Below are 14,413 nucleotides of genomic sequence, written 5' to 3'. Positions count from 1 at the left end.
GTGACCTCAGCGCGACAGCCCCGCCGCGCCGCCATGATGGGGAGGTCCAGGCCCCCCCTACCCCCCCCCCCCGCGCTGCCCGGGGGGAGCGCCGCCATGTTGGGAGTGGCCAGGCGGGTCACCCTTAAAGGGGCCGCGCGGCCTGAGAGTCCAGGGAGAGGGTCTGTTTCCATGACAACACTCTTGTCCCCCTGCCCCCAATCGTTCCTCATCACCCTACTGGTTCTTCCAATGCTAGGCCTGCTAATAGCACCAGAAGAGTGGGGAGGGGGCAGAGAAGTTCCCCCATGGGTCATTTATAGGTCATTGAAAACTCCACCCAGCCAATCCTTATCCTTAGGTTCCCTGCCCCTAATCAGCTACCTTCCAACCACAAGTCTTCTCCCTCCTTTCTCATTATCCACACTGGACTTCAGCACCTCCATGCCCCTAGAGCTGCCCTGGGTCCCCAATGCCCTAGGTCCACCCAATCCCAAGGATCACAGCCTCCAGAACTACCTCATCATGAATACATAACAGGTCTGTCGCTTTCTTCCATCCACCACCCATCCATATGTCCAACCACCCATTCATCTCCCTACCCATTCATTCATACACTCAACCAATCAACCACTCATCTATCCATTCAATCAACTAACCAGCTATCCACCCATCCATCCAAACACCCACTCAAACCACCCATCCACCTTCTGTCTACCCACACATCCATCCAGCACTCAACCAACATCTGGTCCTGTCAGCCAGCTAGCCACCCACCCAAATTCCCATCCACCCATCTGAACACCCACTCAACCCACCCATCCACATTCCATCTACCTGCCCATCCACCCACCACCCAAAGTAAATACTTACATGTCCAAACAACCAAGCAAGCATCCACCCATCCCTACACACATCCTTCCACCCAGCCATGCAGACATCCATCCTTCGATTGCACATTTACTTGTCTCTATTAGAGTGTAAGCTCCATGAGGACAGGAGTCCTGTCTGCCTAGCTCATTATTGTTTCCCCACTGCCTAGCTGAAGAGTCTCAGGAAACCCCAACAAATATTCATACAATGTATGTAACCACTTACTTAATTAACTCAAATATTTATTTCCTACTGTGAACCAGGCTTTTCTAGGCAGACATAACTATCTCAGCTAACCGCCTACTTACTCACCTACCAGGGCAAGTTTCCACCAAATGCTAATCTATTTATCTGCCTATTGTCCCATTCAACCTACCCCTAACCCATCAGTTCACATGATTCAAATGCCCACTCATTTACCCAGCCAACACTTACAGAGCTCAACCGTCTCTACACCTATTTGCCCCTTCCTTCATCTGTCTCCCAGACCCATGCTCTCCCTGTCATGAGGGAACTGGTGTGGGATTTGGGGGCCTAGGAAGGTGCTCTCACCTGGGGCCTGGGCTTCAATCAGAAGCAGGTGCTGCCCCTAACAATGACAAATACCTTTTACTGAACACCTTAAACAGTGGGTCTTCTACTGTGTAAGAAACTTTAGATCCATTTTACAGATGAGGAAATTGAGGATCTAAGAGGGTAAAGGTCTAAGGTCACACAGCTGGTGAGAATCTCCTTATATTGTCTCTTCCATGAGACCTCCAATTAGGAGAGAAATTGGGAGACTTAAATGGTGGGAGGGGGATGCTTTCTGATTGGCAACAAAAAAAAAAATCCATCCATTTTACTGAAATCAAAATTTTACTGAGTAACCTCCCAGTGCCAGACTAGCTGGCAGTAGGGTTCCACTCCCCACTGGAGGCCACGTAGGGCTGAGGCAGGGGTCGCACAGGCCTTTAAGACGGCTATCTGCTCCCGGATCACGTGGGACAGGGTGGGCAGCTCAAGTGGTATCTCCGTTGATGCAGGGTGGTTTGAGGGGTAGGGGCTGGCTCCGGGATCCTGACGTTCTGGGAAGCTGCAGGCTCTGGACCACATTCCTCAGCTGGGCCTGAGTACTCTCCATCTCTGCCAGGCGGCGCTCCTGGAGAGGCAGTGGCAGTGGGTTCAGAGCCAGGGGAGGGTTGCACCCTAACCCTGGTTCCCTCACCGCCCAGATCTTCCCCAGGGCTAGGGCAGGGGTCTCACCAGACTTTTAAGCCTGTGATCCTCACTGCTTGGAGCACCACGCCCTGGATCCGACTGCGGGGTCCTGTGGGGATCGGGGGCAAGCGGGGAGGGTCAGAGGCTGAGAAACTCCCCTCCAGCTCCTGGTTGGACAGCCAGGAACTGGGGGCGGGGCTTGGAGTGGAGGCGGGGTTTGTCCACGCTAGGGGGCGGGGCCTATATAAACTTGAAGCCCGGGCTGAATCAGAGCCTTGAATGGCTGGGATGAAAGGACCAACCAACTCTTGAGGGCGGGGCTTGGACGGTCCTGAGTGAGGTGGTGGCAGGGATGAGGGTGTGCCCAGACTGAGAGGCCCGGGAACAACCTGTTTGGGAGGGCCTGATTGAGGAGTGGGGCCTGGAAGGTAGGACTCGCTAGCGACCTGAGGTGGGCGGAGCTGATCAAGGGGAGGGGCGAAACAGGTGTGTTGGGGCGGTGCTGGAAGGGGGCGTGGCCTGCCAGGAGTGATTTGGGTGTGATTGAGAGGCAGGGCCTGAATGAAAGTGGGGCCAAGGTAGATGTGATTACAGCGGGCTCACCCGGGGCAGAGCTAATGGAGGGGGCGGGGCTCACCCTTCGCGGAGCCTGGAGTCCAGGTCTTGCAGCTGGCCCTGAAGCTGCTCCTGCTTCTCCGTCAAGGCGCGGAGGTGGGTGCCCAGCAACTCCACGAGGCCGGACAGAGCCTTCTGTTCCTCGCGCAGGGCGGCCACCTCACACTGCAGCTCTGCCAACTGTGGGGAGGGAGCAGCTGTAACCTGACCCGTCGTCCCGCCCCATCTTCTACCCGAAAAACCCTGACCTCCTTGTCCCCTGCGCTCTGCCTCCTCACTGCCCTGCCCGGTTAGGAAACCTCGCTCCGGTTTTACAGAGGAGCAAACTGAGGCTCCGAGAGGGTTGCACTAGGCCCGGGGTCACACAGCGCAGCGAGGTCTGCATTTGAACCCAGACCTGCCTGGCTTTCTGTCTCTCCAGTCCCGTCATTCCCCTCCGTGTGCAGACCTGAGCGGGACCTCACCTTGCCCACGGGTCGGTGCGTGCCCAGCGTCTGGTCTCTGTCCCGCGGCTGGTCCAGCTGGCGCTGCCACGGCACGGACGGCTTCCGAGGCAACGATGCTGAGGCCCCCGTCCAGGGCCGGCCTCGGGGAGAGGGCCCCGTGCGTAGCGAGCTTTTGGGTCGTGGTCTGGGCCCTGCAGAGGGGCGGCGACGAGCGGGGCGACCAGCCGGGACGCTCTGCGTGCGCTGCACGGGCCGCGGCAGGCGCGAGGGCCGCTCTTCGTCTGGCTGCGGTCGCGCCCAACTCCCTGCGCCGTGAACGCTGCGTAGAGACTGGCTCTTGGAGATGAGAGGGGTGTGCTTGGGGAGATCCCGGGGAGCCAGGAAGCCTGGCTTCTCCCCTGCAGAGAAGCTGGGGGTGGAATGGGAGAGCTCAGATCCTTGACTGGCCCCTGAGCTGACCCCCAAACCTACCTCTGACCAGAAATTATTCCACCTCTCATCTTTTACTTCTATGTGACCTTGTCACTGATGGAATCACATTTTGATCTCTGACCGTGTCCTGGACTTCTGACAATACAGTCCTCTCTATGACCCTTGACATGACCATCTCCGTAACCTCTAATTCCAATCTGACCCTGGGTTTGATCTCTGCTCACAGGGATACCCTCTTCCTTCCCTGTCTGGCCCCTCTTTTGTCCCTGACCTCTGACCTTAAGCTGATCCTGTCTCCGCCTCCTCACAGACCATGGTCCCTGATCTCTAACCATATGACTTTACCTATAATCCTTGACCCACTTGGCCCTGGGCCTGACCTCTGCTTATCATATGAACCTGTCCCTGACCCTTGATGGTGCATCTTAATATCTGACCCCGATCTAACCCTTGATTTGACCCCATCCACAACCTCTCACTGAAACCTGACCCTCATCACTGACCACAATGTCACTTTCTCTGTGTGACCCCAAAAGTGACCTCTCCCTGACCTCTGCAATGGCCAATCCCAATCTTGGACTCCAATCTGATCCAGTACCTGCCTTCTAACCATACTGTGAACCCCTCTCTCTCTCTGATCCCTTGGGTGACCCCACCTCCAGACTCTTACCTTTATGCAACAGTTTCTGACAGTGAATCCCAAGGTGACTGCTGTTCCTGACCCCTGACATGATCTTGTCTTCTCCTCTGGCCCGGGTCTGACCCTTTACTTGCCTTTGGTCCTGCCCCTGCTCTAACCCATCAGAACTGGGCCAGACCTGAGGCAGACAGGCTACCTGGAGTGAACTTGGGCTGGGGGTGGTGGGAGTCTCATCGGCACAGTCACAGGTACAGGCCGGCCCTCCTCAATGGCTCTCAGGATGGTAGGCAGCGGTTCCAGGCTGTCACGGGTTGCCTGATGGGCATGTAGGGAGGATAGTAAGCAAGCTCTCTAGCACCATAGGCTCCCTGCCCTCTTGCCTTACTACCCCATACCCTGGGCTCTGGCCATACCTGGTCAAGTTCAGCAAAGATGGTACAGAGCTGGGCGTGCAGGACTGCCAGCTGGAGGGCTAAGTCACTGCTGCCCTGGTAGCCACTGGGTGCTGCATCCACATCCACCATGGCCACTTGGTCCAGGAAACGTTGCATGGCTGGTCCATGATCCTCCAGAAAGCTATTCATGAAGCCCATGTAGGCCTCCTTCTCACCAAACCTGGGCAAAGGTCGGATCGGATGGGTCAGACCAGGCATCTGCCACCCCACTGCCCTGGCATGCCCCCCCGCAGCCTCCTGGCACCTACGGGGCACTGTTGGCGAGGTTCTGGATGACCTTGGCGATCAGTGTGAGAGCACGGGCTGGGCCAGGTGCAGGGTGCTCTGGTGCCAGACCAAAGAGGCTGGGTGCCAGGATGGCAGGACACAGGAGCCGCAAGAAGAGAGAGGCACACACCAGTCGGGGGCCCAGTGCCTCAGAGCCACGTGCCTTGCATGCTTCTCGCCAGCCTGAGAACACGGTGCCCAGCTCTGCCGGAAACCAGCTGGGGCAGAAGAGGCCATGGTCAAAGGGGGAGGGTATGGACATAAAGGTCATATTCATATCAAGGTCCTAAGGTCAGAAGTCAGGAATCACCTGAACTGTGGGTTCCAGGATTGGAGACATTGGGGATAATAATGTTTGGGGTCAGGATTTATGGTGTGGTTATTGTGGTGACCGCTGGAGTCAGTAATCTGGGAGGTGGGGATACAAGTTCACATGGGGATACAGTCCATATTCTTGGGAGGTAGCTATAAAGGAACATGAGATTGGGGTGCCAGACTACATAAAATGAAGTAGGATAGGCTTGAGGTTACAGAGTCATCTAGATTCAGAAATTATGGTATTGATGTCCCAAGTGACGTGGGACTGAACATAGAGGTTAACCTGGGGTCAGAGTTTAAGGAATTGGAATCCCAGGTTTCTTGTGATCAGTTGCGTGGAATTTGGGGTACAGGGTCATTTAAGATCAAGGGTCATGGGATCGGGGGTTTTAGCATCACCTGGAATCAGAGGTCATGATTGAGGTCCTATGTTAACTGGGGTCAAGTAGCATGGAATTAAGGTATGGGGTCTCCTGTAGCTAGAGGACAAGGAATTGGGTCCCAGGTTACTTGGAGTCAATAACCCCAAATTGACATGGCATGGGGATTGGGTTACCAGATTCAGCAAACAAAACTTCAGGACAGTTAAACTGGAATTTCAGATAAAAATGAATAATTTTTTAGTATAAGTATGTCCCAAATGTTGCATGCATCCCATTTCACCCGACATCCTGTTTTTATTTGGAAACCCTGGGGGTCAGGGTTATTAGCACAGTGGCTGAGAAGTAGGGCTAGGCTCAGGTGCTGGGGTCCTGATTCTCACTTGTAGGAGTGGATGATGTTTTGGAAGACTTCCTCACAATTGTGTCGCAGTCTGGTCTGGTGCTGTGGCAGCTCTGGGGCTGGGCACTTGCTGGGGTCCACCTCACAGTCTTCACTGGAGGCACAGAGACGCTGCACGACCTGCCCTGCAGTTCAGCACAGACAGACAAGAGGCCAGGGCTGTGACCACCAGAATCCACCACACTCAGCCTCCAACTTTGTCTCCAGCTTCCTCCGGAGACACCTAACATCTCTGGGGGAGCCCCCAGTTGCCTCCAGGGTTCCAGCACCCCCAAAGGTGCCACCCACTACCAGCATCCAGGTTACCTAGGAACTCCCAGATCTCCCCCTTGGGGTTTCCTAGCCCTCCCAGATGGCTTCTGACATCCACCATCTGGCTCACCCAGAGTCTCTTGGAGGTAATCCTGTGCCACCAGCTTCATGTACTCATCGATGGCCTTGGTGGCCAATGTGTTTTCCCGGAAGAGCAGGGCCTCACGGCCTCCACTGCGTGCCAGCTCTGCGGTGCCCAGGTCTGTCACCAGTGCCTGAGGACAGTGCGGTTCACATTGAGCGGGAAGCTGACTGAGCCAGGGGGAATACGAGCTCTTGGGCAATCACTCACACCTGGGACACAGGCCCTGCCCCCTCCTAGCTGGTGCTGGGGCCGGGTCCTCACTGCGAGGGCTCACGAGGTCGGAACCTCCAGCCTACACAGCAGGAATTTAAATCTTTCAGCCCAGAAGCTCAGTTCAGGCCCCTCCCCTCATCGTGCCACGCCCCTCGTCTGTGCCGCCGGGGTCCTGAGCCACCGGTCCCCCCACACCCTGCTCCCCGGAGCGAGCGATCAGTCAGCCTCTGGTCACTCGGGTCCGCCCCGTCGCAGCGCCGCACCTGCGCCCGGCCGGTGGCCTGCAGCACTCGCACCATGGCAGCCGCCAGCTCCTCCTTGGCCTGGGCAGACAGCGCGGACTCCAGCGCCCCGCAGAGGCGCGCGTAGTGGAAGGTGAGGAACTCCGCCAGCTCCTTGTAGCGCTCGGACGGCAGCACGCGCAGGCGCCGCGCCCGGATCCGCGCCCGCAGCGCGGCTCCTGCGGGAGCCCCGAGTAGCGGGAACCAGCTCTCCAGACCAGCTGCGGGAGCGCGGGGGACGCCCAACTCTTCTAGTGCCAGTGCCACGCGGCCTAGCGCCGCTCCCCCCGGGCCAGCTCCGCGCAGCCGCAACGACAGGCGACGCGCCGGCGGCAGCGCCTCGAAGTGGAAGCGTTCGGCCCAGAAGAGCGGGCCCGGGCCAGCCCGCGGCGCTGTGCGCGCCAGTAGAGCGCCGTCCAGCCAGAGCTCGGCGCGCACGCCTGCTGTCCCCGCCGCCGCTCGGGGCAGTCCCTTTGCCTCGTGCACCCACACGCTCAACCACGTCTCTTCCCGCTCCAAGTTGTCCTGCGGACCGGAGTGGGTTGGGGGACGCGTCGGTGCTCGACGTGGGGCACCGTGTCCCCAGGGAGATCGCTGGGCCGTTGGGGGAAGACAGGGGCCACGGCGCTCTCAAGGTGGTTCTGCGAAAGCCCACTAGCTTTTCTGGGCTCTCGCGGAGAGTTCCGGGCTCCAGGATATGTTGGGGTAGCTGCGGGATGGGGACTTGGCGTTTGCCTGGTAGGCGGGGCTTTGGGTGCAAAGAGGTCCAGGATTGAATAGAAGGGACCAGGTTGTTTTATCAGCGGCTGTTAATAGACGGAAGCTGAGGAGGGTCTCAGAGTGTTGCAAAGATGTTAGCGGGCAGGTGTGTCAAAGAGGCAGGGTTAGGGCGCGGGCGGGGGTTTGGGTTGGGGAGAGGGCGGGGCCCAGGCTGTGGGCGGGACCTCCACGTCCAACTTACTTGCTGTACTGACCTGGCTGGGCTGGAAGTGGCGACGAAGGTCCTCGATCCAGCGGTCTCTCTCAGCGGCGGAGCGACAAGAGAAGCAGCGGCTCCCGCCCGTCCACGTTACCTGTTGGAGATGGGGACCCAAGGGTGCGGTTGAGGCCAAGGGTAGAACCAAAGGGTCGGGGTGAGGTGGAGAGTTGTCTGCATTTACCTGGAAGCAGTGGGGCTCCTCCAGGAGGCTGGAGTGCAGTGGCCAGACCCTCACATCCCGCTCGGCACCCAGGTCCAGCTCAGAGAGGGTGGCCAACGATTCCCGAGATCCCAGAGCACTGGGGGTTCTTGGGAGGGGACGGTTGAACAAGTGGTCATTCTTCCCTCCTCCCCACCAACCCACCCCCCATAGCTTGAAGGGTGGAGGGAGGCCAGGATGAACTTGAACCTAAATTGGACTTGAACCCATCGCTTTTAGGATAAAAACTCAATTCCTCATGGTGGCCTGTGTTACCTTATACAGTACAGTCCTTGTCACCTTCTGACCACATTTCCCTCCACTTAACTCCTTTCTCTGAACTCCAGTGGTCCTGGCCTTCTTTTTGTCACTTCATCTGGCCTCTTGGCCTTTGTACACCCTGTTTCCTAGCCTGGAATGCTTTTCCTGTCCCTCAGCCTGGCGAACTTCCATCCATCCTTCAGATCTCAGCTGAGTGGTCCCTTCCCTGACACTCCCAGCCCAGGGGGTTGACTTAGTTCCTGATTTAGAGTTAGTGTGTTAGACTCTGCCCCCACCCTTCAGGCGAGGGGTGGCTCCAGCATTGCTCAACATGGGGCAGGAGACAGAGGGGGCTATAGGAGGTATTTGGTGAAGGTGGGAATGATAGGCAGGTGGAGGTGGAGGGGGCAATGTTGAATCCCAGCCCCTTCTGCCCCTCAGAGACTCTTACCCATACTGGGAGGCACTGGCTCCAATCTCTGACCTGGCCTTTTTCTTCTCTTTCAGCCGCTTGAGCAATCCCTGTGGGAAGGGGGATATCAGCTGGACAGAATCTTATTCTTCCTCCTCAACTTCTTTCCCCCCAGGATGTCCTGGGTGGTTTGCTGGTTTGGGGGGGCCACGAGCTCAGGCTGTATTAGCAGTAATAATAAAGGCAACCAGCAGCTCCTTTTTCTAAAGCACCAATCCTATGCTTTTCTGCATTCTCTATTGACTTCTCATAAACAGCCCTGGTTGGGGCGGGTTTCTCTCATTAGTTCCATTTGACTGATAGGGACACTGAGGCCAAAAAAGTGACCTGTCCAAGATCACCCAGTAAGAGCCCCCTTTCATCTCTGAGGGTCTGAGAGTCTTTGCTCTCCCCACCACCTCCCAGTGAATGCCTCACCCGAACGTTGTGGACCTGGTTGGGGCCAGCAGCCTCTGGTTCAGTCTTTCCAGGGATCCGATCTGTAGGTAGTCAGGGGTGGAAGTTTGGGGGATGGGATCATCTTGAATTCTGCCCCACTTGACATGCTCCCAAATGCCCCAGCCCTCCTCACCTCTGAAACTTACCTGAATCCCTGAGGGCCCCCATGGCTACCTGGATGCTGCCCTCAGAGCTAGCACTCCCTGCCCTGGGCCGGCGAGGACCCTGTTGTCCGTAAAAGTGGGTAGTCATAAAGGGGAGGCACGCAGGCAGATAGAAGGAGAGGCAGACACTTTCCATTATCCTCCCCTCCCCCCCTTCTGTCTTCTTCCCACCCTCTTCTTCCCTCCCTTCACCCCTGTGCCCCTTCTCACCTCCTCCTCACCCCCAAGCAGCACCAGCTTCCCATCGAGCAGGGTGAAGGCCCCAATGTTCCAGATGGGTACATCAGGTGTGGGGGCCTCAGGGATCTGTGGGGCAGGTGTCTCTGGCTCTGGCTCAGGCTCTGGGTAGAGGAGTAGGTGCTGGGAACCTGGGAGTCCTTTCCTCTCCCTCAGAGTACCCTCTCCATTCACAGAGGCTCATCAGGGGTTCCCTCCCAGGTGTCTCCTCTCCCCCCAACCCCAACCCACCCAGCAGCCATGTCGGGTTGTTGTTGGACCAGTTTCCACACATCTTTTGTCCTTGTCCCCGCAGGCCATGGGTAGTGGACACGTGTGCCCTGTACTGGGTTCACTGCTCCACATGCCTTCTCTCATTTAATCCTCCAAAGCCATTCAAGGGCTATTATCACCCCCATTTTGCCAAGGAGGAGACTGAAAACCAGAGAGGTTGAGTGACTTGCCCAGTGTCATACAGCTTGTGAGTGGTTGAGCTGGGCTTCAGACGCAAACATCTTCTCTTAAATAAGACCGTAGGTAGGTAAGTCCAAGAGGTTAAACAATAAGACAGCATCTTGGTTCTTTACATAAATAACTAATCTAAGGTGGAAAGCATTCAAAATTTGAGAAAGGAATAGAAAAAAGATAAGGGTAGGGAGAGGTGGTGGTGCAGTGGGATAGGGAAAGCCTCCAGAGATAGTAGGTTTGCACTGGGTTTTGAACAGCAGGTTGGATTTTGACAGAGATGGAGGGGACAAGGGTAGGAACAGCTTGGGCAAAGCATCAGAGATGGCAAGGCCCAGGAAAGGCAGGAAGGGCCCAGTGAGCTCAGAGGCTAGAAGGGGAAGATCCAGGATGAGACTGGTACAGAACCTTGGGTGCCAGTTAGAGAATTGGAGATTTTATCCTGGGGGTAATGGGGAACCATGGGAGGTGTTTGAGCAGGGGGGGGAGGAACAGTCCTGCTTGTTGGAGAACTCTCTCTGGATCCTATGGAGTGGGCAATACCTGATACCCTGGAGGGGATTGAAGGGATGCCTCTGAAAAATGGGAATATGAACAGTGGGAAATAAGCCTCCTGGAATAGACGGACTAAATCAACCCTCCCAGATCACCTGTCTGTCCTATCGTTTTCCCATCAGGGGACTAAATACTCCACTTGTTAATAGATCACTTAAGGCATGCTGGGCCCTGGGCTAGTGCCACATTCGTCAACTCCAATCTTCATGGCATCCCTTACTCTTCTAGACCCTTCTATGGAATAGCCCCATCTGTCGTTTTTGGTTTACTTGTTTACTGTCTGTCATACCCACTACACTGTGAGCTACATGGGGCAGGCCATTTCATCTGTTTTGTTTACTGCTGTGCCCTTAGTGCCTAAATCAAGGCCTGGCCTGTCATAAATGCCCAACAGACCTCGTTTGAATGAATGAATGAATGAATGAATGAATGAATATGAGTGAATGACATAATATATGCTTTAAGGTAGGAATTATGATCCCCATTTAAGTGATGGAGAAGCTGAGGTTCAAAGAGGTGGAGAAACTGAAGATACGGAGGCCAGAGGGCAGGAGAGCAGGAGGCGGCTGAGGGGGATCCGGGCAGGAGAGAATGAGCCTGGGCTATTGGATATGAGGAGAGACCCACTGGGGCCAAGAGCCTTTTGGCATCTGGACAGTACCACCCTCAGTCTCTTCCCTCTCCCTTCCCCAGGATGGACCCCCAGCCCACAGGTCCCTGGCCACTCCCCCCACCCCTCAGTCCCTGTGTGAGGGGGAAGAGGGAAGAGGGCAGCTGGGCCCCAGCCACTTCCTGTTGGGCTTTTGCACTCCCCACAACTTCCTGTGTCTGTAGGGCTGATGCTCCGGAGGCAGACAAAACCAGCATCCGGCCTCCCAGCCTGGGTGGGGGAACCATGTACCTGGGGCCTCTGGTTCTGGTCCTGGCTCCAGCGGCAGGCTCTTATGCCTTCCCCAGAGGGTCTTGGATAGGCGAAGGCGGCTTGTGCGTGACTCCTTGGGGGGCGCAGAGAGGACGCGACGGAACAGTGAGCGAGAGGCAGGCTGGCTGCTGACCCCGGGCTCCTGGTGGCTTAGCGCCCTCCCCCAGCCTGCAAGTCGGCCCCAGCGGGACCCTCCGGCTACTTTCTCCCCATCGCCCCCTGTGTGCCAGCGGTAGGAGGTTAGCAGGGACGAAGCTGCTGCAGGCTGGGTTTGGGAGGCCTTGTGCGGTGATGGCGGGTCCATGGCGGGGGTTCTCCTGGGGGACAAGAGGGTGACAGTTCTGCCCAGGGTGTTCCCACATGCAGTCCTCATCTTGCCCCCCTCCCCACTCTCAGCTCCGCCCCCAGGGAACCCCCTCAGTGGCCACGTGCACTCCCTCCCTTACCTTGATTTCCCCGACCAGCCCCAAAATCGGCAGCCGTCTGCACCCTGCCTGGCTTCCTCCCGCTGAACGCAACTCCACGTGACCCTGTCTGTCCCACCCCACCCCACAGCCAGGCTGGGAGGGCACAGTGGGGGCAGGATGCGGGAGGCAGAGGAGGTGACAGAGCAGGACCCGGAATCTCTCATTAACCAGGGGGCAGCAATGCCTCTCTCTGAGCCTCAGATGCCGTCTCTGCAAAATGGGTACCGACTGACCAAGTGCTGGTGAGAATACAGGGCACCTGAAGCTCTTCTCCACTGCTGGGCAGAGTGTAGATCAATTCACCTAGGTTGGAAAACTGGCATGATCTCCTAACATTGACCATACACCTCTCCTCTGGCCCAGCGGTTACACCCAATAGACGTGCCCACTAGTGCTCCTTGTAATAACCCCAAACCGGAGGCAACCCAAGTATCTATCTACTGTGGAATAGATCCATTGTGATCTCTTCCACAGTGGAATGCCATGCAGCAACGAAATGAGCAAACCGCGGGATGATTGAACTTGGATGAATCACAAACGGTAAAGAGTCAATACCATGTGGTCCCTTTTATATAAAGTCGCAAAGGAGGCAAAACTGTGTGGAACAAGTCAGGATGTTATCTTCCTTTGGAAGAGGGTAGGGGAGCACGAGGGAAGCTTCTCGGAATTGATCTTTTTTTTTTTTTTCTTTCCTAATGGTGGTGAAAGTCACATAACACATTAAACATGTCCTGTTTCTTGAACTGGGTGGGTGGTGGTTACAGGGTGTGTTCTATTGTGAAAATTTACTGAGCTATACAGTTCAGTGCCCTCTCCTGTATCTTCCTATATCTCTGTTGTACCTCAATAAGTGTTTACTTGTAAAAAGAGGTGGGCAAATGCTGTTCTAAGAAGTGAATGAGTCAGCATGAGACTCAGTTGAATCCTGGCCCAGGAGTGGGTTCCAGTGCCAGCTGGTCCTTCTCTCGCTGTGTGACCTCAGGCAAGTCACTTCCTCTCTCTGAACCTCGGTTTCCTTATTTGTACAACAAGATGATAATATTAGCTCCAGAAGGTTCATAATGGGAACCTATGTTTACTTAATAAATGTTTCCTGAGTGCCTACTATGTACTAGGTGCCGGAGAAGCCACAGGGAACTAAACAAACTTGGTTCTTGCCCTCCTGGAGCTCACAGTCCAGTGAGGGAAACAGATCCTGAACATCAATGCAGGACATTTCTAGCTGGTGAGGAGGACGTGGAGGAAAATAGACTAGAGCAGAGGCTGAGCACAAGTGGAAAAATCCAGGAGGGCCTCCCTGAAGAGGTGACACTTGTGGCCCAAAGCATAAGGAGCTGACCGTGGGATGAGCATGCCAGATAGGAGGAACAGTTTGTGCAAAGGCAAGGATGACCAGAATTCACAGGATGACCACTTTCATGGGCATGTGGCCCGGGCAGTCATCCAGGACCCCCACACTCAGAAGGGCACCACACTGTGCTCGATTTAATGCTTTGCTGTTGCTGTCTTGAAGTTCCTGCTTTTCGAACAAGGAGCCCTGCATTTTCATTTTGCCCTGTGCCTTACACATTCTATAACCTGTTCCAAGGAGTAGGATCTTCCATGAGGGCCAAAGACCTTTCCCTGGAACTGGACATGTTCACACAGATGCACACACCTTAGGTATGCCCACCTCCTTCATACCGTACTCGAGCCATTCACTGCACACACACTCATAGATTTTCCCCATGTTCCGATGTATCCCTGAGCCTTTCCTGCTTCGCTGAATGCTGATCCTCTCCCAACTCCCTGCATTTTTGCTGGAGGTCTTTCTCTGACGATAGAGTCCACTCTCCCCATACAATAAGCGGCAGCCCCAAAGTGCCAGAGAATTAATACCTCCCTGAGATCAGCCCTTAATGACGATGAGGGTTGGAGGATCAATACCCCAGCTCCCTGGGATCAATATGACTCTGAGGTGTGTCTCTTACACTGTCCCCCAGAGGTCCCCAGTGGGATTGAGCTCCACATCCCCTCAGTGCCAGTTTACTTGATAAAGTACCCTTTCCTGGCTGCCTTCCCTTCCCTACCTGTCTTCCTTATTCCCCAAGTGATATGTCCTGGGATCAGCTTCACCTCCCAAACTACTTGCACTGAAATTCTTGTCTCCAGTTTGCTTCTAGGCAAACACGAATTAAGACAACATGTGCAGGGCACCTGGGTGGCTCAGCAGGTTAAGCATCTGCCTTTGGCTCAGCTCATGATCCCAGGGTCCTGGAATTGTCAAGGATCCCTGCCCAGTGGGGAGCCTGCTTCTCCGTCTCCCTCCGCCCCTCCCCGCCACTCGTTCTCTCTCTTAAATAAATAAATAAATAAATAAATAAATAAATAAATAAA

The 14,413-nt window shown here is 55.6% G+C and overlaps 1 protein-coding gene across 1 annotated transcript; it reads right to left on the bottom strand.

Annotated features, from left to right (window-relative positions):
- Window positions 1-1,691: 1,691 nt before the first annotated feature.
- On the bottom strand, window positions 1,692-14,325 carry RASAL3 (RAS protein activator like 3). The gene is made up of 18 exons (XM_040629134.1): window positions 12,017-14,325; window positions 11,550-11,887; window positions 9,623-9,753; window positions 9,395-9,473; window positions 9,228-9,289; window positions 8,790-8,860; window positions 8,060-8,186; window positions 7,874-7,972; window positions 6,882-7,424; window positions 6,391-6,535; window positions 5,989-6,133; window positions 4,889-5,125; window positions 4,599-4,800; window positions 4,382-4,500; window positions 3,132-3,522; window positions 2,690-2,847; window positions 2,098-2,161; window positions 1,692-1,993 (listed from the first exon to the last, which is right to left on the bottom strand). The coding sequence occupies exons 1-18, from the start codon at window positions 12,199-12,201 to the stop codon at window positions 1,853-1,855; spliced, it is 3,237 nt and encodes a 1,078-aa protein (XP_040485068.1). The 5' UTR covers window positions 12,202-14,325; the 3' UTR covers window positions 1,692-1,852.
- Window positions 14,326-14,413: the final 88 nt, after the last annotated feature.

Source organism: Ursus maritimus, unplaced genomic scaffold, assembly GCF_017311325.1.
Source record: "Ursus maritimus isolate PB19 unplaced genomic scaffold, ASM1731132v1 scaffold_14, whole genome shotgun sequence".
Classification (NCBI taxonomy): Eukaryota; Metazoa; Chordata; class Mammalia; order Carnivora; family Ursidae; genus Ursus; species Ursus maritimus.
The sequence above is the reverse complement of the archived record's forward strand: the minus strand, read 5'-3'. Positions and strand labels throughout refer to the sequence as shown.

Coding starts and splice junctions, on each gene's coding strand:
- RASAL3 (XM_040629134.1), bottom strand. CDS start 12,201: ATGAGAGATTCCGGGTCCTGCTCTGTCACCTCCTCTGCCTCCCGCATC. Junction 7,425..7,873: donor GCCACTTCCAGCCCAGCCAG/GTCAGTACAGCA, acceptor TCCGGTCCGCAG/GACAACTTGGAGCGGGAAGA. Junction 4,501..4,598: donor TCTTTGCTGAACTTGACCAG/GTATGGCCAGAG, acceptor CATGCCCATCAG/GCAACCCGTGACAGCCTGGA.